This window comes from Protomyctophum parallelum (assembly GCF_964188405.1).
Source record: "Protomyctophum parallelum genome assembly, chromosome: 12".
In the NCBI taxonomy this organism is placed as follows: Eukaryota; Metazoa; Chordata; class Actinopteri; order Myctophiformes; family Myctophidae; genus Protomyctophum; species Protomyctophum parallelum.
The window spans coordinates 22,950,002-22,974,038 of NC_139712.1; the positions used below are offsets into that span (position 1 = coordinate 22,950,002).

The 24,037-nt window shown below is 43.8% G+C and overlaps 1 protein-coding gene across 1 annotated transcript in view; it reads left to right on the plus strand.

Annotated features, from left to right (window-relative positions):
• Window positions 1-24,037, plus strand: part of reck (reversion-inducing-cysteine-rich protein with kazal motifs) — a 95,845-nt gene that overhangs the window by 52,413 nt on the left and 19,395 nt on the right. Inside the window, exons 9-17 of the mRNA XM_083777705.1 lie at window positions 1,090-1,302; window positions 3,575-3,711; window positions 5,129-5,272; window positions 5,834-6,022; window positions 13,244-13,366; window positions 13,752-13,917; window positions 17,316-17,511; window positions 19,057-19,267; window positions 21,243-21,316. Of these exons, the coding sequence (XP_083633831.1) occupies window positions 1,090-1,302; window positions 3,575-3,711; window positions 5,129-5,272; window positions 5,834-6,022; window positions 13,244-13,366; window positions 13,752-13,917; window positions 17,316-17,511; window positions 19,057-19,267; window positions 21,243-21,316 (1,453 nt within the window). The remainder of the gene's footprint in view (window positions 1-1,089; window positions 1,303-3,574; window positions 3,712-5,128; window positions 5,273-5,833; window positions 6,023-13,243; window positions 13,367-13,751; window positions 13,918-17,315; window positions 17,512-19,056; window positions 19,268-21,242; window positions 21,317-24,037) is intronic.

The window sequence follows — 24,037 nt, forward strand, 5'->3', positions numbered from 1 at the left end:
ATGCCGGCTAAGTTAGCAATCAGTTGATCTTGACTTCTACCGTTTTATCTGCATATATCCATTCATTTCATTTCATAATTGGGACAGAGACAATGGGTTGGTCAAACATACTTTTATTCCTTTCAAAGTCCAACAGTTTGACAACATAGTAATGATAACTCAAACACCCACTACTCACACCATCCTCATTTCCTGGTCAAAGTTTCACAAAGAGTCACTACTGAATCCACTGCTCCTTTTATAGGTGGAGGATTCAATTGGGTTGCACCATGTTGCAGGGGTGCAGGGGTCTGGTAATACATACTATTTCATATGATTGCAACGAGACGGGTTGTTTAAGAACTGGTTTGTTGATTACTTTGATATCGATGAATATACTGTAAATGTTGGGAAATGTTTTCTGTGTTGCATGTTCACTAGATTTATAAGTGAATGCTTTGGGGAAACCTGTCTCTAGACAGATGGATGGGCCAATAGTCAGAGGCCTGGGTTTGACTTCATGTAGTCAGTCCATGGTGAGACATGGGGAGAGAGAGGGGGGCACAATGCGGGAAGCTCTGCCCTAGGACAGTGTAGGGACTGGTAATGTCCACACTGGATGCTTGAATTTAAGCATGTAATTTAAGTTTGTTATTTTCATTATATTTGGAAGTTATATTTTATTTTTGTGCAAGAAATATTGTCCTGAGGCATTTTTTGGAACATTATTTTTGGAAACCTTTAAAGAAATAAATCTTTGGAAACGATGGAGATCTTTGGTATGTCATTTTTCTGTGCACCTAGCCCTCATCAAACGAACTCATTTACATCTTTGCTTCTGGGGAGGTCCCCATGGAACAACATATTTTCAGATGGGAGGGGGGGGGGGGGACGGAGGCATATTACATATAGTTTTTGGGGTCCTTGACATGAAATATTGAGCACCACTGATACAGAGACATGAGGTTGTTCAGAAAATTTGAAAAAAAAAAATGTAAATTTCAACTCATTATTATATTATTATTATTATAACCATGCGCTCTCCTCTCCTCTCCTCTCGTCCCCCCTCCCCCCCCCCCCCCCCCCCCCCCCTCCCCTCGCCCCATGCAGGCCCACGGAGCTGTTCCGCAGCTGCAACGTGCAGTCGGACCAGGGCGCCATGAACGACATCAAGCTGTGGTCCAACGGCACCATCAAGATGCCCTTCATGAACATCCCCGTGCTCGACATCCGGACGTGCCGCCCCGAGATGTGGAAGGCCGTGGCCTGCTCGCTGCAGATCAAACCCTGCCACAGCAAGGCCCGCGGCAGCGTCATCTGCAAGTACGTATACATTTAGAGGGGAGGGAGAGGGAGAGGGAGAGGGAGAGGGAGAGGGAGAGGGGGAGGGGAGCCACTGACGTTATTGACGTATTGACACTCTCCCCTGCAATCGGGAGCTTAATAATAACAAAATGTAGCAACTTTTAGCTTGTTTGGCTAACGGCTGATGTAATCTACCTAAAACCGGCCGAAATCTGCGCGTGAGCGGGCGATCGTGCCTCGTGTCTTTATGTGCATCGCTGCGTAAAATGCGATCTTTTGGGCTTGATTAGAGCTTAATTTGACTTAGTTATGAAAATAAACGATGATAGCTTAGCATCCCGGACATCAGACTGTGTAACACTGCAGAAAGCTAGTGGATGTTGTGATCCGTAGAACCGAAAATGACCGCCAGATTTGCTCTATTTGGTCAAAAGCTGCATAATGGTGCGTTCCCGCCACCTGGTGGCAATAATATATTACTATAGGATTGCCTTGTGAGAATGAGCTGTAGTAAGTGTATCACATCTTTTGGCATTAAAATGACGAATTTAAACATATGAATAGTGCTGGCTGAAGGCACAATCCAATGTTAAATTAGGCTAGCAATAAGAGGGTTTTAACATGCTGTATTGCCATGCAGACTGAGTGTTTAAGACTAGCAGGCACATGTTTAGTACATAGGCCTAAAGGAAACATGCAATGGCAACAAGGCTGGGGGGGGGGTCCCTGAATGCTGACAGAGTCGTGTTATTTAACCCAGAGGTGGATTTAATTTTAAGCCCTACCCGGGGAGAAAAACAGCAGATCTACAAGCTCTGTTAGCGTCACAGCCACCACGCGTTGTGAGCTTGCAGATCAGCTGTTTTGGCGGGGCGCATGACACGACACGAAACCGAGTATGAACCAGGTGTTATTCAGCGCACTGCCTGTTACACCATGCATACGTCAACACCACTCTCGTGTGTGCGCGCATGTGTGTGTGTGTGTGTGTGTGTGTGTGTCTCTCTCTCTCTCTCTCTCTTGTGCATTGCCATGTCTCATTCAACCCGCAGACAGCATGTGAATGTTTTAATAACCAACATGTTATGTGTATAGCCGCGTAGCGCGATGATGATGGGTTCATCAATGATGTTTTATTGGCGCGGGAACGACAAGAACAATATCAGAGTTACATATCGTATGAACTGTGAACAACAATAATGTGCGACATGAATGTCATGTTAACGTTATTATTACTCTGACACTTGGTCGCTATAGCGTGACGTGGGCGCTCACAAATCACAGTTGAACTTACAATTTACAATTTACAATTTAGGCATTTAGCAGACGCTCTTAATCCAGAGCGACTTACATTTAGGCAAGAACAAAAGCATGGGAATACATCACATAAAAGCATTTATCATGAAACATGCGTAAGCTAAGAAGGTAACAGTGGAATATCTATATGATGAAACTATACATACACTATACATAATAAACTATACATATTCACTACTATGCTATACATATGTACTATGGCGTGCTATGACTATATACAATACAATTATAGTGCTGTCTACATAACATGCTATAAGTCTAAGTCAAATGCTATCTAAGCCAACAGAAATTCTATCTAAGGGGTTAGGGTAAGTGCTATGGGCCATGATGGAGTCTGAAAAGGTGGGTTTTCAGGCTACGGCGGAAACTTAAAAACATTTACTTTGTCGGCGCTCTGCTGGTGACACAGTGATACGGCGTCACGCAGTCATGTATCACTGCTTCACACATTTATCTAGTCAATTATCTAATTGAGACCCAGTGTCAATTAATTAGTCCCTGAAACTAATTGACACCCAGTGTCAATGAATTAGTCCCTGAAACTAATCAAAGAAAAAAACCTGTTATATGAGATGAAAGCAGACGATCCATCCGGGCCACTCAAAATGTACAAAGGAGGAAGCAGACTTTATTATAGTGAAGTGGAGTGGCGTTGTCATGTTTGTGCTGACGTGCTTGCGTGTGTGTGTGTGTGTGTGCGTGTGTGCGTGTGTGCGTGCGTGCGTGCGTGCCATCAGAGGCTGTCGTTGGTCTCGTACACACGTGGTGATGCGCTAATCCTCTCCTCGTGTGTGTGTGGAGTGAGTTGAGTTGCACCAACCGTCACGTCTTTAACAGCTTTGGAACATCGTGGAACGAAGACAGTGGAATCTACTGTTGATTTAAACTAAAAGGTTGATTTAAAGGTGTATTCCTCTCCTCCCCTCCCCTCCCCTCCCCTCCCCTCCCCTCCCCTCCCCTCCCCTCCCCTCAGGTCAGACTGTGTGGAGATCCTGTCCCAGTGTGGGGACAGGAAGCGGTTCCATGAGGGTCAGAGCCCCGAGCGGATCTGTGACCTGCTCTCCCCCAACGACGACGTCCAACGCTGCATTCCCCTGGACACCTACCTCAGTGAGTGTGTGTGTGTGTGTGTGTGTGTGTGTGTGTGTGTGTGTGTGTGTGTGTGTGTGTGTGTGTGTGTATGCGCCTGTGTGTGCGCGTGCGTGTGTTTTTCTTTTCATAATTTCTATCCCACGATTTTGTATTTGTAACCCATTTTTTTCCACCCATGAGTGTCAATTATCTAATGTAATCCTGGGCTCTACACTTCCTCTGACAATCTGGGGAGAGCAACGGACTGACCTCATACTTCCTTCTATGCATGAGCGACAAAGCCACTTCTTTTCACCTGACAGGGGGGGAGTTTCCCTGGTTGGACGTAGCGCGTGGAAGGAACACGTTATTTTTCCGACCAGTTCCTTTCCCTTCCATCAGCCAGGGGGAGGCAGTTTAGAGAACCAGGATTACTGCATGTTTTTTGTGAGGGTATACCTACCCTGTGTGTGCCCCCCTGTCAAAAATAGCTAAAATCGTTAAAACAAAAGAAAGCAGCAAATAGAAAAATAATAATAAAAATAACATTCATATTTTACTTTCTCTAATAACAACCTAAAACATGAACCTTGGTTGATAAAAAAAAAAAAAGTTGTCTATATTGCTCTCTATATATTTCAGTTGAAGAGATTGTAGATCAGCTATTTTCCAAAAGATCTGTATACATTTTGAAAACGTGTGAAATGCTGCGTAATGCATACTTTTACTTTTAACACTTTAAGTACATTTTGATGTCAATGCTTTTGTAAATTCTGTAAATATATGTATTCTGAATACCAGTTTTATCTTTACAGAGTATTTTACATTGCGGTATTGATACTTTTACTCAAGTAAAGAACAAAATTGTCACTTTTTCCTCATTTCATGAATCGTTAACAGCTACTTGGACATACAGATTCCATCCGTTCAGCCTTTCCAGTACTTTCCCTGCATTTTTTCTGAGAATATTTGTTTTCCCATGGTTGTCCCTTTTCGACATTTCTTTTCATTGTAAAAATAAAACTTATGAATAGAATTTACCTAGCAAGACCTTTGCATGTTTCTCACTGACAATGTTAAGACAATTTGCTGACAATCTACTGTCTTTGCCAATGGCATGTAGCCATGTACAGCACAGTACAGTACAATACAAGGCTTCCACTCAACAGCGAAAATAGAGCGCAGAAGTCCTGACGTCACTCGCTCATCCCCTGGTTCCAAGAGGCTCACGGAAGTTTTTCTCTATGGAGAATAATATGGGGTCAAAAATGTGGGTTATCGGTGAAATGTACAACGGCCACGTGACGGTAACCAGACAATCAGAATCAAGTATTGGGACTAACCATTTTAGAAAGTATAAATAAATACGTACTCAAACCCGTGGACTTACACTGTTACTATTGTTTTGGCATTGTCATCCACCCCCCCTCCAAAACACACACACACACACACACAGCTCCCAGCTCTCTGGGTAACAGCATCGTGGAGGAGGTGATCCACCCGTGCAACCCCAACCCGTGTCCCAGCAACCACCTGTGTCAGGTCAACAGGAAGGGTTGCCACGACGACCTCAGCTGTCTGCCCTACTTCTGTGTGCCAGGTAACGCACACACGCACACAGACGCACAAACACTCAGGTTCCCGAACTTTTCACCCCGACCACAAAATAATGCTGCGGCAACCCCAACTATACTGTAATCCCCTGATGAAATTGTTTTGCACTATAAGCGCATGCACGTTTGGTGCTCATTTGTTCGCACATGTCTAGCCTTATAGGGCTATGTAGGTTTTTTTTTTTTTTTTTTTTTTACAATTATGGTTAAAATGTATTTGTAATCAGCCCCTCCTATGTCTAGCTTTGAGGGTCTGTAAACACAAACATTGAAGACAAAAGTGACAACGCAAATTGTGATTGCGGCCGGAATGATGTATGATGACAAGAGCGCCCCTCACTTCACACAGGTGTGATTTTGTATTTCACTCATCACTTTACATGTTTGGTGTGTATCTTTTCTATTCGTGAATGTGTGTGTGTGTGTGTGTGTGTGTGTGTGTGTGTGTGTGTGTGTGTGTGTGTGTGTGTGTGTGTGTGTGTGTGTGTGTGTGTGTGTGTGTGTGTGTGTGTGTGTGTGTGTGTGTGTGTGTGCGCGCGTGCGTTCAGGCTGCAAGATGGGCGAGGCCTCGGACTTCCTGGTCCACCAGGAGTCTCGCGTCCAGGTGCCGCGGCGCGGCGCCCCCTCTGGCTGCTTCGAGGTGTGCAGCTGCGGCCTCAGTGGCCGCCTGGAGAACTGCGCCGAGATGCCCTGCGTGGACACCAGCAAGAGCTGCGCCGTGGGGGGGCAGATGAAGGGTGAGGAGGGGGGAGGGGTTTGGAGAATAATAGCAGATCTACAAGCTCACAATGCGACCAGGGGGTCATCACTATATGCTGGCTTGTGATGGACATTTAGTGGAAATAAAAATGTTCGTCACGGACATACACAACTTAACCAATGATTAACCGGGGAGTCTGAGTCGAGACAGAGTGTGGGAGGGGGTCGAGTCCGAGTTGAGACCGCGACCGTCACGAGTCAAGACAGAGGGCTATATACCTTGCACCAACCCCTTATCCCTAAACGTATTTGGCTTTTTTTCTTTTTTACTCTTTTAAAAAAACGTTTAAAATAGTTCAAATAGCCGTTCTACAAGCTCACAACCAATTTGTCCGACCAATTTAATTGAAACCCTCATATCAGTTACATTTACATTTTAGGGGGGGGGGGGTGGACAAGGGGGAAGAAGGGGTCCATTTGTACAGGCCTGTAAGCGTCCATCAATGTTTTAGCTGTATGGGGACCCCTTGGGAACCCCCTGTGAATAGTTGATTTCAGGGTGACTTATGTATATCTGCCTCTCTATATTATGTATTGTGTTCGAGGCAGAGTTGTGTGCAGGTTTGCACATTGACCAGCAGGGGCCAGTAGTGATCTGACTTTCAAAGGTGCCGGTCCCCTATACCATAGGCTCAGTTCCTTTTGGTTCTTAGTCCATGAGCCAGAGCTCCAAAATGTACCATACCTATATTAAATTGTTATCACCATGAAACTTCCCCAGTCGATTACTTACACGAAGACAATGCTTTATTGCAGGGGTTGGCAACCTTAGGCATGGGTGCCAACATTGGCACAGGGGAGGGTGATCACTGGCATTTTAAAATGCAATGTTCAAAAAACAGTTAAATTAACTACCCTCGCATCCATATTTATACAAATCACATTCTGCACACAATTATTCTACATTCATTCAAACTCCTAACTCTGACTGGGGAGGGAGTCTGGGAGATAGGCGAGTCTAGTGATCATTACATTCTGATGTGAAAGAAAGATATTTCTAAAGAAGAAGAAAACGTTATGTATATTCAAAATGAGTTGGTAACATCCAATACTAGCCCTTACCCGTTGTGAGATATTGCCCCCCCCCCCCCCCCGCCCCATAATTAACGTTCCGATTTTGGAGCTCTGGCTCCAAAATCGGAGTGTTTTTGGAAGATTTCTAGCCGACTCCCTGCATGTGTTTCTCCATCAGACTGTGTTTATAGGGGGTCTGCATCAATATTCCGACGGGCCGGTGTTCCGACGGTCCATTGTTCCGAAGGGTCGGTGTTCCGACGGTCCATTTTTCTGACGGGTCGGTGTTCCGACGTTCCATTGTTCCGAAGGGTCGGTGTTCCGACGGTCCATTGTTTCCGACGGGTCGGTGTTCCGACGGTCCATTGTTTCCGACGGGTCGGTGTTCCGACGGTCCATTTTTCCGAAGGGTCGGTGTTCCGACGGTCCATTGTTTCCGACGGGTCGGTGTTCCGACGGTCCATTGTTTCCGACGGGTCGGTGTTCCGACGGTCCATTGTTTCCGAAGGGTCGGTGTTCCGACGGTCCATTGTTCCGACGGGTCGGTGTTCCGACGGTCCATTGTTCCGAAGAGTCGGTGTTCCGACGGTCCATTGTTCCGAAGGGTCGGTGTTCCGACGGTCCATTGTTCCGACGGGTCGGTGTTCCGACGGTCCATTGTTTTTCCGAAGGGTCGGTGTTCCGACGACACCCCGTGCCGTGTGGCCGCTGTTCCTCATCACGCATCACTGTCCGTGCGCCACTGTAACTATTGGGCAACATTCAGTTTCGAGTAGGCCTAGACCTAGATGATCATTAAAATAATGCTGATTCTGATTGATTGAGAGTCCTATTAAAACGTAGCCAGCAAGTAGCTCCAGCAATGCGCCTCTCTCTCTCTTTCTCTCTCTCTCTCTCTCTCTCTCTCTCTCTCTCTCTCTCTCTCTCTCTCTCTCTCTCATATATAGCTACAGCAAAGCCGTAGCCTACACTTTCAACAGTGCACGTTAAAACATTATTCACATATAGCCTAACTGTTCTCTAGCCTGCGGCGGGCCCTCGGCTCAAAGCATGTATAGGCTAACGGGATGTCATAATAAAATGATACAAGTAAGACGCGCAAACGCGGGAAGCGAACGCAGCTCGTAAATTGCAATAACAACAATTAGAATAAATTACTTACTTTTTTTTTCTTTTTAGTTATTTTTTAGTTAGTTTTCTACTGTGTGTGTGTGTGTGTGTGTGTGTGTGTGTGTGTGTGTGTGTGTGTGTGTGTGTGTGTGTGTGTGTGTGTGTGTGTGTGTGTGTGTGTGTGTGTGTGTGTTACAGCTGCGCCCTCTGGTGGCGGGCGGGTGGTGTCACAGCGGGACAGACAGACAGACACACACACAGACAGACAGACACGATCTGCAGGGTCTCATAGTTAGTGCTCACTGTATTCGCAATAATTTAGCTTTATAGTTCAGCTTGTTGGAAAGCAGTTGCGGACTGACGGTGGTGTGTGTGAGTGTGTGTGTGTGTGTGTGTGTGTGTACACGCGCGCGCTTGTGGTTCACGCACATTACGCACAATGGCTTTGTGTGTTTAAACAAATAAAGCTTTTGTTTGTAGAGCTGAACATGTTGGTTAATATAATTAATATTGATTGATATAATTGCGAATGCAGTGAGCACTAACTATGACAGCAAGGGCTGAATGTCTGTGTGTGTGTGTCCCGCTGTTACACCACCCGCCCGCCACCAAAACACACACAGCACGCACTCACACACACACACACACACACACACACACACACACACACACACACAACTTAAAAAAAAAACTTAACTTAAAAAAAAACTTAACTTAAAATGAAAAAGAAAAAACTTAACTTCAAAAAAACTTTAAAAACACTTAACTTCAAAAAACTTAACTTCAAAATAAAATCTTAAAAACTTAAAAACACAAAAAAACTTAACTTAAAAAAAAACTTTAAAAACACAAAAAAGTGAAGTTTAAAAAGAAAACCTTAAAAAAGTATGTAATTTATTCTAATTGTTATTGCCATTTACGAGCTGCGTTCGCTTCCCGCGTTTGCGCGTCTTACTTGTTATGGTATGTATGGATCATCATTGCATGGTTCCTTTTGTGTCCCGTTCGGTGAAGAAGAAAAAAGTGGCAATTAGCCTATACCTATATCCGCGCAGGGGGTAATGTTCCCAGAATCGTCTAACCCCCGAACATGCAAGTTCGTTTGATATTGTTTAATTCGATAACAATAGAACCATGTACCATACAGCGAATGAAAGCAAGATTCCTAAGGAATATGGAGATTTTTACATTTAAAAAAACGGTTGAGAAATGTTGAGTGTTTATAGGCTATATATCAACGTTTTTTTTTATGAAAGACAAACGGGCTGTGAAGAAATATAGCCTAGTGCATGCACGTATATATGCACTGTTGCACTTGCACACAAGCCTACACACGCTATTTATTTATTTCTATTGAAAAACACCGGTAAAATAACGTTTGTTATATTTTATTTCATTCAAGTCACGACAAAGGAATGAGTTGAATGCGTGCTGCGTAATGCTGTGGCCCCGATGGTATGGTCTTCGCTCGGCCTCGTAGTCTTTTATTGAAGAAGACTTGAATCGGGTGTGATACAGCGTATGAAAGCAAACTTCCCAAGGATTATGGAGATGTTTTTAAAGGTTGAGAAATGAAAGAATTATGGACGTTTCTAATCTCAACATTTTATCAAAGAAAGCCTCTCTCTTAGAGCGCTGTTGCCATAGAAACAAGTAAATAGGTCTATAAAAATAATCCCAAAAGAAGCGCATATAACAGGGGTCTGTAACCTATTTTAAATGAAGTGCCATGTTTTTATTTTCTAGATAGTGAGTCTGCCATATCCAGATTAATTTTAATGACACCACATTAAAATAAAATAAACATATTTTGATTGTCCACAAATATAAAGTTCTTCCTTCTTTTTAAATATTTTCTTGCACATTGTTATAATGATCATTATATATCCCCCTGTAGTCAGAGTTCATAGTTTTAATGAATGAATGTGATGCATTGTGAGCTGGTAGATCTGCTATTTTCAAAAGTAATCTTGGAAAAAAGTGACAATTGTGGAATATTTTTGAAACATTGTATTGAAACATTTTAAAACACAAATCTGTCATGGGGGTCACTGGCCCAAAATCATTTTGGTTTAGCCGTCCTTATAATTAACATATGGACACTCCCACAATGCTAAAATATTCAGGAACGTCGTATGCCATATGTGTGTGCGTTCAACACGGGCCGATACGGCTTCCATAATACGAAAGGGCGCAGAGCGAGGCCAATTTCTGTATTACCACATGGGTTTAGTAATATTGTTCCACTTGCATAATCGACCTATAAGTGTGCATATCAATACTCATTTTAATAACACCACATAAAACCATTCAACATATGTTTGATATGTAACGATATATAATGAATATATAACGTGTTTCACTTTGAATAGCCTACTTTGTGTGTATTATTCTTTCACATTGTTATATTGAATACTTAAATTAATGTAGGCAATGCTGTGCAGGATGTAATTTACATACAAATGTGAGGGACTTCATATGCCATCTGAAAATAGCCAATTTACAAGCTCACAATGTGTCTCAATGTGATGCATTGTGAGCTTGTAGATCTGCTATTTTCAAATATAGAATCTTGTAAAACAAGATGGGGTCCATAGTACAGAAAACAACACTAGGAAACAAGCCCAAAACCCATACCACTATTTACACGCAACCAATACAAAAACTTCCCAAAGTCGCTTATAATAAGCAGACATGGCAACACTGCTGAGCAGGCACGCATGATCTCCGTCAAAGTGTGTGCCGTCGGAACACCGGCCCATCGGAAAAAATGGACCGTCAGAACAATGGACCGTCGGAACAATGGTCCGTCGGAACACCGGCCCGTCGGAACACCGGGTCGTCGGAATTATGGGTGGACCCCGTTTATAGGACAGAGAAGAAAGGCAATCAACCACAAGAAACTCAAAGTCATTATTTTCAACATCGCGTAAAGAATGTCCTCGTCTCGTTATAATTCGTCCTCTCTAAAAAAAAGGTTCAGGGTTGAGGGAAATAACATCGTAAATCGGAAATATGTCCAAAACTGTTTAGACCTGAGGACGAATCTAAAGAAATGTCTTTAAATTCTAAAAGTTTTCTGAAAACCGAAAATGTCAGTGGTGCTCAACCATTTTCATGTCAAGGACCCCCTGAATAATCTGTATTTGGCTGCGGACCCCCATCTGAAAATATGTTGTCCCAGGCAACCACCCCAAGCAAAGATTTGAGTTAAAAATGAAAGAATATATATTCAAAGATTTGCACCATATTTTCACGTTTTTTCAAAAATAGCAGATCTACAGGCTCGTAGCGCGGCACTCAGTTAAGAAATGAAATCCCATGATGCCTCACGCCAGACTTATATTCCTGAGAATTCCGCTCTGCTTTTTTTATTTACAGTAGTTTTGAACTTTCTCTCAGTCTCAGACTCACTGCCTGTAGCCTGTACCTAGCCTGATGTTTCCTCCCCGCATATGAATCAGTGAACCCTCGCTATGAGTCTGGCCGCACCAGGCTAGCCTGTACCCACTGTGTTATTGTTTTGGGTCCTTCAGAGGCAACGTGTATAGGCGGCTAATTTGTGCGAGATGGAGAAAAAAAGTAACATTAAAATACTACTAGCGCACGCAAGCAGAGATTGTGTGTTTTAAAAGCTATAATAAGCCTATATAGATAGATGCCATTAATTGATTTCCGTTCTAAAAGCTATAATAAGCCTATAGATAGATGCCATTAATTGATTTCCGTTCTAAAAGCTATAATAAGCCTACAGGTATAGATGGATGCCATTAATTGTGACCAGATTTGACTGAGAGACTGCCATCGCGCAAATTACAGCATTTCACCAGAGGAGAAAAACTATTTTTTTCTTTTTTAAATGAGTTCCTAGCACAGGCAGACTTTTCACCATACTTTTCACCATAATTCATACCATGTCTGAATTAAGTTCCAGAGCTGAAATCGACATGTAAATATAATAATAATAATAATAATAATAATAGTAATATTTATATTACAATTATGTAAATACATACTTATATCATTTTGGATTGTCCTCCGGTGTGGTTTCCCCTTTTGGCCTCAGAGCCAGCCATAACACAGTTCTTATATGAGGCGGTCAAAAAATGGGAACTGCCCATAGATCCGAAGTCCTGTTAGTCCGAACATGCATTAAGGTTGGCGAACATGCACTGCTCCCGTGCTTGCGGTTATGTCTAGGTTAGGGTTAGAGATAGGGATAGTAATTTCGGAAAAATGAACCTTCTGACTAATGACACGGCACCCAAAATGCGAATAAAAAGTACATGAACCCGTGGACTTATAGCGCCCTCTACCAGACTTCCCGGTCCTTCATTGCCACCCCCAGTTCCTGCTGGGGATGGCAATGATGCATGTGCTTACTGATACTGATGTCCCTAGCGATGACATCAGGGAACGACAGTTTTCTACCTATGGTCTGCTTTAAAGCAGGATTCCAGAGAAGAAGGGAAGATATAACCTCATTGTCAGCTCTGTATCAGTGGCCGGCAAACTGTGTTCTTCTGGATCGGACTAGTGAAGAAACACGGGGAAGGTTGCCGTATATTAGATTAGTCGATGGGTGGCTCTTCCAAGAGATATTGTGCGCTCTCATTAGAAGGCGGGTGTAAGTGCCAACCGTTTCTCTAATTTCTCTGAAAGTGTCCATGTCTCAGAGAGTAGAATCGGCTTGACGGTCGTCCTAAATGTTTGTACTTTGAATATGTTACTAAGCTGACCGAATCGTATGCATGTTGATCTTATGCATCTTATGCAGGCTGACCAGGCCATACCCTTCGTAGTTTGAAAGTCATTTTTGGGAAGAAGATATATTATATGCTTGCTTGCTGGTCGCTTGCTGCTGTCATGCACCGAACATTAGCAGATCTACAAGCTCACATCGCATTGCAGCATGACGCGTCACAAGCTTGTTTTTTTTTTTTTTGTCTCCAGCTTTAGGCTTACGGTTAAAAATGGCGATGAAAAAAAAGTAATTCATGAATGTTGATGTTTGTGTGTGTGTGTGTGTGTGTGTGTGTGTGTGTGTGTGTGTGTGTGTGTGTGTGTGTGCACAGGTCATGGGACATCCTTCATGGTGGACTGTCACCAGTGTTCGTGTTTCGCCGGCAAGGCCGTCTGCTCCACCCGAGAGTGTCTGACCGACCACAGCTCTGACGAGCAGCGCAGGAAATTCACCGGTAAGTCTGTGTGTGTGTGTGTGCGCGTGTGTGTGCATGTTAGAGTTGTGGAGAATAATCGATTCATATGCGATGCGTTGTGCACGGTTGTCCTGCATCAACGCAGGGGCGTGACATAATCGATCTGTAGATCATTTTTCAGATACCCAGACTCTTCTCCCTTATGGCTCCCAAAATGTACTATGTTAACTGAAAATTATTGAAAACCCTTTAATCTCGGATTATATTCCCCAGATTGAGTTTTTCACCATCTCATCAGATGGTGGTCTGTGGCTCAAAAATGCAGGATAAATAATGGACCTTGATGTGACAAAGGTTGTAAGCCACTCTGCTATATAAATGCATTTATATATAAAACTCTCTCTCTCTCGTTCCGCGGCTACAGGTCTTCCGTGCGGCTGTCAGGACCAGTTTGTGCCGGTGTGCGCCAGCAACGGGCGCACATACCCCAGTGGCTGCGTGGCGCGCTGCGTGGGCTTCAGCCACTACGTGTTCGGACACTGTCGCTTCAGCCAGCCCTGCTCTGGCAACCCCTGCCAGAGGAACCAGAGGTAAGGCCTAAAATCCACCCATACTGTACATCCATCCATCTTGAAGATGGAACCCCTTTTGGTGTTGTAAGCATTATGTTATACTTTAGCTATTGAAAAACAGCAGATCTACAAGCTCCTAGGTCTGCTATTTTTGAAAAGGTTTTTAACTCACATCTTTGCTTCTGGGGGGTCCCTGCATGAAACAACATATTTTCAGATGGGGGTCGGTGGCCAATTAAAAATTTGGGGTACTTGAAATGAAATATTGAGCACCACTGATTGAGAAACAGTTTCTTTTTTTAAATTGTCATGATTTAGAAGACGTTTTTTTAATTTCGACGTCAGGCCTAAATAGTTACAGGCAATAATAATAATTCACATGAAATATCCATGTAATAAGACTGGCTATATATCCATACAAGTATCCCTTCGCTAAATCCCACTCCAATTAAAGCGATTGTCCATATACTGAAATGATTGATTATTTTATATGGAGACATCCCTGTCATTTAACGTGCATATCAATGGGTGAGAACTTAAGGACAGCTTGCCATGAAACCTTGTAAAGTAGGTTCTGAAAACGTAGCGAAAGAAAGTGGGATTGTTTTGCTCAAGTCGTGCCGCACAGTAATTGGCCTCAACTGGCCTGCAGTTTGTTTCTCAAATGGATCGTGTCCTTGGATCATCCTTGTTGCTCCCGTGTCGGAGCTCCGACCTGGCGCCCCATATCGACCTGCAGTACAGAGTAGAACGCAGCTCTGACGAGCATGCCTCCCTCACACCTGACCTGCAGACACAAGCAAGCGTTCTGAACACAAGCGTTCTGACACAAATATTGTATGCTGTCCATGCTACCACCTTAACTCCATTAAACTTAGACTCTGTATCTTGCCTCATCGTCCAGTGTTCTGACCGACACTCCAGAGCGAGTACAAACTGTTTCCCCAGCACCTATCCTTTCCCCTATACCACACAAATATTCCCTCTGAAACACTGCACGCACGCACGCAGGCACGCACGTACGCACGCACGCATGCATGTACGCACGCACGGCCAGCTGTCAACACTTATATCAAACATACACTCTTTCCACTTGCTGAGAACCGGTATTCAGTCACGGAACAGTTTTTTTTATCGTGACACTTGATGTCAGTTCGTGATTCTTATATAGCTTATTAGATTATTAGCTCTGAAGGCTCACAGTAAATATGAACCATAGGGACACGTTGCGTCTTCTCTGCAAGTTAACTTGTCAACCAGCACTCTGTGAATAACCTAGCACTTCAGAAAGATACTTTAGTTGTACGAGTATAGGACGACTGCATGGTTGTCAGTGCTGCCTGACAAGTCTTGTTTTAACAAGAATTGACGGGAACCCGTATAGTATAATTGTATTACTTACCTATTTTTGAAAACAATCATGAAAATGTGGCACAAATCTTTTATTATATATAATTTCACAGTGACCGTTTTTAACTCAAATATTAGCTTCTGGGGGGGGGGGGGTCAGTGGAACAACATATTCAGATGGGGGTCGGCGGCCAATTACCTATAGTTTATAGGTAATTGACATGAAATAGTTTGAGAACCACTAATGTAGAAACAGTTTATTTTTTCTCCAGAAAACTGTCACGATTTAGAAGACGTTTGCAGAATCCGGTCTCAGGTCTCAATGGGTTCTTTAAATGTTGTCGTAAGTTCTGATCCTGTCCTGCCTCGTCACACTAATGAGAAAGATATAGCGTCCTGAATTCTGCCAACTCCGGGTCGGGCCTCGATTATTTTTTCGTCAGATTCCGAGCCGCACGGCATGGCTGCATGCGGTCTCACTACCGTCTTACACTGCGTGAGTTAACAGGCAATTACGGGAACTGTATTTTCCCCGTAAACCTCAAGTTTAGCGGGCATATACACGTAATATACCGTAATATACAGGTGTTGTAAAGTTTAACTGGAGTTTCCTGTAATATACACATCCGTATTCCAAGCTTGTTGTGTTATGTTCCGGTGTTTCTGGTACCCTTCTGTCACACAAATCACTCCCGACACTTCCCTCCATCTGTTCCCCAGACAGTCACCCCACCTCGCCTGCACTCTCCCGTTCACCCTCTCTCTATCACACTCCACACTGCCCCATTACTTTTAGACAGCTTGCCGTAGCACTTGCCCTAGCCTCCTCGACGACCTTTAAATGCCAACGCGATTTGTTTTCAAGTGGCCCGAAATGTATTGGGCTGAAGTGCAGGTTAGTGTTTTGGAATGATAATCAAAATCTACGCTGCAGTAACTCAAGGTTTTCAAATAATCGTAGTGGAGTAAAAGTAAAAGTAGACTACTGAAAATTGGAAATACTCTAGTAAAGTATAAAGAATACCTCCAAATTAAACATAACCCGTTCAGGACGGGAACCTAAGCATTATGTTATACTTTAGCTATTGAAAAATAGCAGATCTACAAGCTCATAGCGCGCCAGCAAGTGGCGCGCTACGAGCTTGTAGGTCTGCTATTTTTGAAAATGCGGCACAAATCTTTGAATATATATTCTTTCAGAGCGGTCCCTGGAAAAACATATTTGGGGTGTCGGCGGCCAATTACAGATATTTTTGGGGGTCCTTGTTTGAGAACCACTGACATAAAATCATGAGGTTTTTCAGAAAACTCTCAAGACATTGGGTAGAATCGTCCTCAGGTCTAAATGGGTTAAGTAGTAAGTACGGTACTTGGGTAAATATACTTTACTTATTTACTTTCACCACCCATCATGAACTTGTCCGTTGGTTGACTACAGTTGACGCTATACTTATATTCTGATATTATCTTACACATTTGAAAGTCAATCAGTGTAAGCATGTGTTAACCCATTGTGGTCACAAAGGTGTGAAGAAGTGGCTGGAATCATTATTTTCCATGCAACGTCCATTTTGCGGTGTTCAGAGACGGCAGGGAGGATAGAGCATCTTCACACCCCTCCATTTTCGATAGTTATGGTGTGTCTACGTTTTCACGCGAGAAGTTATACTTCATAACAGCACGCACGCACGCAACAAAATATTCAACGTCTTGGGACTTGAGAGAGGCTAAATGATCTCGTCAAATGGTGGTCCGTCTGTACGTACGTGGCTCAAATGACGAATAAATAATGGACTTGGATATGAACGGGGGTTGAATTAACCCATTTTGGGGAGGGAACCCCTTTTGGTGTTATCATTATGCTATGCTTTAGCTATTGAAAAATAGCAGATCTACAAGCTCATAGCGCCGAGGTCTGCTATTTTTGAAAAATCGAAGAACGACTGACATAGAAACGTAGCTTTTTCAGAAAACTGTCGGGATGTACAAGACATTTTTAGAATCTGATCTCAGGTCAGAATGGGTTAAACCACTGCCCTATCATGTGATGTGTGTTCCCCGTGCAGGTGTATCCCGAAGCGGCGAGTCTGCCTGAGCAACTCGTCGGACTACCCGTGTCACCAGTACGAGTGCGTGGGTCGGCCCAACGCCTGCGACAAGACCCAGCTGGACCCGGCCTGCGACACGGAGGGCGGCGTGCACGGCAACCCCTGCCAGCTCTACCAGACGGGGAAGACCCTGGCCTATATGGGCCAGTGCCAGGTGGGTAGTGGGTCTAAGTGGGTCACGCGCGTGCGTGCGTGCATGCTTGCGTGCGTCGGGGGTTATATTGAACAAATGAAAAGTAATTATTAACGAGAGCTCGTAACTAATAGCTACATTGGGAGCAAATCTTTCCTCTTCTTTTAATTTCCTGTACATAAAAGGTTTTTTCTTTCCATTTTAATCTCTCTCTCTCTCTCTCTGTCTGCCCGTGGCTACCAATACAATCCATGTACTTAGGTCTCGCTGGAGCTGCAAGCTGCCAAACAAAGGAAGAAGCGCAGCCCTAAATCCTCGCAGGAGTTTTTTTATCTGCTGTGAAGAGCTCTTTGGCTAATTGACACGCGCGGCGGCAGGTTAACCCGTGTGTCAAGGACACACAGCCAGAGTTGACTGTCGTGAAAATCCACTTTAAGACGGTGTTAATCGCTTGTCGTATAGTGTTGAAAAGTATTCCAACGTGGCGATCACAACAACAGACAACTTCCCTACAGTAGGGACTCAATTTCCCTTAATGGATTAAGCTGGTGGACACTAGGATATAGAGATAATAGGAGAGCAGATGACACAAGATCAACACCAAGCCGTTTTGGGAGAGGCTCTCTCAGACAAATAACAACCCTCTATACTGAGGGCCAAGAGAGGCCTAGACTATAGGCTGCTCATTTTGACAGCAATTCTTTTTTTAATTTAGTTTTTGTCATATTTGTCATTGTCATCTGAAATGTTTATCCTAGTCTGCTGTTATAGTCTACTAAATATCATACGATTTCGGTCTACTAAATCTACAGTTGATTTTGCCGACAGAAATTTGTTTTGTGGGATCTTCATCCCTCATGATGTCACGTGATGTCGTGAGGCATGACCGTACATGGGTGACCAACCAAACAACTGATGGGAAATGCACGATTTCATAGTGAATGTGACCTGCGGTCGCTACTATTGTTTATAGTTATTACTATTATTACTATTGTTATTGTGACACTTTTTTTCCCCTCCGGAGTAATCGAACAATCGAACTTCCGCTGTGATTGGCCGAGCTTTGCATAACGTTTGCAGTAGCTAATTGGCTGTTGTTGGTTACGTAACAGTGTTGTTTTTGGCAGCAAATTTCTATTTTAGTTTTAGTGTGTCATACGATTTTAGTCGACTAAATCTAGAGTTAATTTAGTCGACTAAAATGTGTTTTGACAGGCCTTATTTTACACTTTGGTTGCATGCTGAAAATAGCAGATATACAATCTGTGTATATACAATCAACGCGTCGCAGCGCGCCCTGGGTGCGTTCCTGTGGTGTCTGAAAAATGTCTCTCTCTGCCCACCAGGAGGCGTCAGAACCAAATAACTGAACCGTATTGTATTTCTCTCTCTGTCCACCAGGAGGCGTCAGAACCCAATAACTGAACCTTATTGTACTTCTCTCTCTGTCCACCAGGAGGCGTCGGAACCCAATAACTGAACCTTATTGTACTTCTCTCTCTGTCCACCAGGAGGCTTCAGAACCCAATAACTGAACAGTATTGTGTTTCTCTCTCTGTCCACCAGGAGGCGTGCAGGAAGCCGGGTCCCGTGTGCGGCCACAACGGCGAGACGTACGGCACGGTGTGCGAGGCCTTCTCGGACCGCGTGGCCGTCGACTACGAGGGGGCGTGTCACGCCGTGGGCGTGGCCTCGGTGCCGCACGGCGAATCGGGCTGCAGCATCATTCGCTGCCCGCCCCTCTCCGCCGCGGGATGCGTCCCGGTCACACCCCCCGGTGAGCGAGACGCCTTGCAGATCGGATTCATGGCATGAAGCAAAAATAAAAATCTCCCAAGACTGAACATATAAATGATGATAGTTTTTAGGACGACCAGCTGAAGAAATCGTCAAATTTCTGAGACCATTCTTGTCTCTGGAAGATGCTTCATTTTTCTAAACTAGTTTGAATCACTTTAAATACTTTCATCGTAAAACAACTACTGACCGAAAATAGCCGATCTACAAGCTCACAACACCTCGCAGCTTGTAGATTTGTGCTGGCTTATATGCAATCCAAATGACTGAAATCAGTCGTGGTGACTGAGAACTTTAATCCATGAGATTGGCTGTTTTTCAAATGTCGATGAAATGTACATACTGTAGGACATGGCAGTGGAGGCCATTTTGTGGTGACACTCAAAATTAGGCCATTCATATTTCTCCATAGAGATTTCCAAAATGATGTATAGAGTGCCGAAGTCCTGACGTCACTCGCTCATCCCTTAGCTGGTTCCAAGGGGTTTCGCAGAAGTTTTTTCTCTATGGAGAATAATGGGGTCATCTTAAAATCGTCTCATATAAGAATTGTGGTTCAGAAATGTCTCGTTTACGACAGTCAGTCACTGATATTTGTTGTTTCTAGCAACTAATTCAGCAGCACAGCAGCAGTAACATTTAGCGTTTTCTCTCAACCAGTTGACTCTTCATATCCATATGAATGAAACCGCCGGGATGCTTTGTTTATTTTTCAATCACAGTTCTTATATGAGGCGATCTAAAATCCCCCTATAGGGATTATAATAAAAAAGACACTAAGCCGTGGAATTGGTGCCCTCTAGCGATATTAACGTCAGACTTCGGTGCTCTATTTATGATATGCACACGGCTGCCATCTTGCCAGCAAGGTGCTACCTAGGTGCAACTTCCCATAGACAGCCCATTCATCCAAACAGAAAAGTCCTATTTAATTGTATTAAATAACGTCAAACTCTCCAACATTGCGGCTGTACAAAAAGCTTGAATTATAGTCTTACTATCTGAAAGGTGTTTGCTTCATAAAAATCCACCAGCTACTTCCTGTCAAGAAATTCCTCGCAGATGATTATTTTTCTAAGTGTCAGAGTTTGGAAGCACTCGTTATCAGTAAAGCAACCTCCTGCTGCCTCCGTCCTGCATTATGCAAATTCAAAACAGGTGGTACACATGGGCTGTTGAGTGATAGTCAACGAGCACTTCCAAACTCCAGCACTCATCTGCAAGGAATTAATAATAATAACTTGAATTTATATAGCGCCTTTCAAGAAACCCAAGGACGCTTTACAACACAGAAAAAACAACAAACTAATTGCCAGGAATTTCTTGACAGCGAGTAGCTCATACCATTTTATCTTCTTTTTTATTATCTTTATTATTCTTCATTTTATCTTTTATTAAACAAACACATTGCAGATAGAAAGAGGATAAAGCTTACAATTAGCACCTTGCTGGCAAGATGGCAGCCGTGTGCATATCATCAATAGGGCATGGCAGTGAATCATTCATTTTGTGAATCATGACCTTTGATTATGTGAATGAAAGAAAGAAAGAAAAAAAAATCTGCTAAACAAAAGGAGATTTAGTATGTCATATTATTTAATATTATTCTTTTTTTTTTCACAGAATCAAAGGTTTTATGGTATTAAATTGATGGACTAAAAGTATACATGTCAGGTGATATAGGGCGGCGATAGCTCAGAGGTAGAGTTACTGGATGGCAACCGCAAGGTTCCAAGTTCGAAACCCGGGCTCTCCCAGAGTTAGTGTCGAAGTGTCCTTATGAGCAAGACACTGAACCCCTATGCTCTCGATGCAGGTCGGTGCCTTGCATGGTTTCCTCCGGCATCGGTGTGAGTGATGTAATGTAATGCACAATCTATGTAAAGTGCCTTGGATAAAGGTGCTATTCTAAATGCACCATATTTACCATTTGCTGTCCTCTGTGTGGCCACTAGGGGCGTGCTGTCCGGTGTGTGCCGGCATGCTGCAGATCCTCTGGAATCAGGACCAGATCAACACCTTCGCCAAGGTACGCCATCACAACCCGCCAAAAAAGAAAAAAAAATCACACCTGAATTACTCGATCACAGCCTGCCCGAAAAACCAACGGTGCTGTGAAGTTGCCGTCGTTGGCTGGAAAGCTTGTGCTGTTTGTCCAAAACGGTCACTTTTCAAGGAGATGGACCAAACCGATCCTGTAGGGTGACCAGATCCAAACTGTTCATTTGACGGACAGAAGTATCGCTTCCGAGCGGGCACGGTGGCGCAGTCGGTAGTGCTGTCGCCTCACAGCTAGAAGGTCCTGGGTTCGATTCCCGCTGGGGACGCTGTGGGGCGTGTTCCCTCCTTCGCAACATCAGTGCTCATACCCGAGGTAGGGTTGGCGAAAGGGCCTTTCTGTGTGGAGTTTGCATGTTCTCCCCGTGTCCCCTAGGGTAGGTACACTCACAAAAACATGCAGTAATCCTGGTCACTTAACTGCCTCCCCCTGGCCAGCCGGGGCGCCTGATGGAGGGGAAAGGAACTGGTCGGAATAACGTGTTCCTTTCCACGTGTTACGTCGGGCCGGGGAAAGAAGCAGCTTGGACTCCTCATGCATAGTAGGAAGCATGAGGTCAGTCTGCTGCCCTCCCAGGTTGGCAGAGGTCCCAGGATTACATTAGATAATTGACACTGGGTTGTATAGGGTTGCAAAATCGTGTGATAAAAAATATTAAAAGGAAGAAAGAAAGAAAGAAAGAAAGAAAGAAAGAAAGAAAGAAAGAAAGAAAGAAAGAAAGAAGAAAGAAGTATCACTTGCATGGGATGGGGGGGGGGGGGGGGCATGTCATATTCGCCCATAGGCCTAATATTGCCTCATTTAGTTATTAAACACCCCGAGGCGTCTCGCGTTTAGTTTTAAAATGCTAATTTTGGTCATGCGTGGTATATGGCTGACTCAGTACTGTAGCCTAGGGGATATTTCTCATGTTATTTTAACACATCTCGTGGGAGAAGAGACAATGAGAGAGACTATTGTGGGACTAGCTATTAGGGCATTTGAACACTGATGATGCCTGCCGGGCACAATGTGGGACACTAGGGTCTCCATTTTGTTGGGACGCCTGAAAAGTCTTGGAAATGAGGGACTGTCCCACGCAAAGGGGGACATCTGTCCCCCTAAGAACTTGTGTTGCAATGGATGGATCCAATGTTGTTATTTTTAGTACACTTTTAGTACACTTTTTTCGCTTACGATCCGATCCCGATACCTCAATTTCTGTGTTAGCCTCAATTTCTGTGTCCAGAAGCAGTTACCTGCTATAGTGTCAACCGCTTATCCCTGTGTCGGATCGGTGGTTAGACTGGCATATTCACCGATACCGATATTCAGCACAACTACACCCATGGCCAGTGCAGTACAGCAGTCCTGTATCCCACCACCACTTCCCTGATTACGACTTTTCTCAGGAGTTTGGTGGAAAAGAGTGTTTTTGAGGTCGTCTTGCAGCATTCATGGTGGTTGTCTTTTTTTTTTTTTTTTTTTCGCCATTAGCCCCTCCCCTCGAAAGACGTTGTAATTGGTCTCCTCTGTTTCCCACCCTCATCCCTCCCATCTTGCCCCTCACTGAACTGTGGAAAACTGGGAGTTCAGATGCCATGATGACATTCACTCCTTCATTCCTTCTTGTAAGTGTGTCTGGCGGGTTGGATCTAGGACCGTAGAAACTAGGTGAACTCCACCATTGGAGGATCCTCCGCGGGTCGACTTGTTTTCTTTTCTGTCAAAGGGAACAACGAACTTCGAAGAGACTTTGGGTTGACTCTTTTCTTTCTCCTGTTGTATTTGTTGTTCTTTTCTTTCACTCAATCCCAGGGACATCTTGTCAGTGCCAAGGCTGTTATGATGTTTATGTTTTTGCTGGTTTGTTTGATGGCTGTTGGATTGTCTGTCTGTGTGTCATCATTATGGACACTGAGGTTAGGCAGACAAATAAGGGCCGATCCGATACTTTTCCCGATACCGATACAGTATTGGGACATCTCAATTATTTTGTCTAATATGTTAATATTAAATGAATTAATAAATGTACCCAACAAGTAACAATTAACATGTTGGATACAGCATAAAATCCAAGCAGCGCAGCAGGTGCTCTAGAGCCTTTCATTAGACTGCGGACGTCTGGGGTAGAAGAGGAAAGTTACATATTATCAGTGCAGCTTTAAGTAAATGCCATTCATTTTTCACCTTCGTGGGCTGGAGATCAATCCGGCTGCAATAAATAAGCAATAAATAGCTCTACTCAAAGGTACAGTAAGTCGGGTGACAGCTCTGTAATATAAATATCCCGGCAGGATCCGCTGGGAGAATCTAAACGCAGCTGTGCAACATGAGACTAATTAGTTGGAGCGACAGAGAGAGAGAGGAGTGTGTGTGTACGTGTGTGCGTCAATTTAACAAAGGTGCAGACGATCAGAAATCAGCAAAGAGTGATCGACGTTTGCGCTACTCTATGCCGAAGTGGTCTCAGACCTAGACTTTTTTCCTCTCCCTGGAAATAAAAACGTTTGGGTTTCCGAGGCTAGCGTGAGGGTGATTCAGAAAGTTTTCTGAAAAATCTAAAATCAAGGACCCCCAACATTTTATGTATTTGGCCGTGGACCCCCCCCCCCCCCCCCCCCTCCATCTAAAAATATTTTTTCCAGGGATCCAAGCAAAGATTTGAGTTAAAGATGTTTGTTCTAAAAAAATATATAATGTATTAATTCA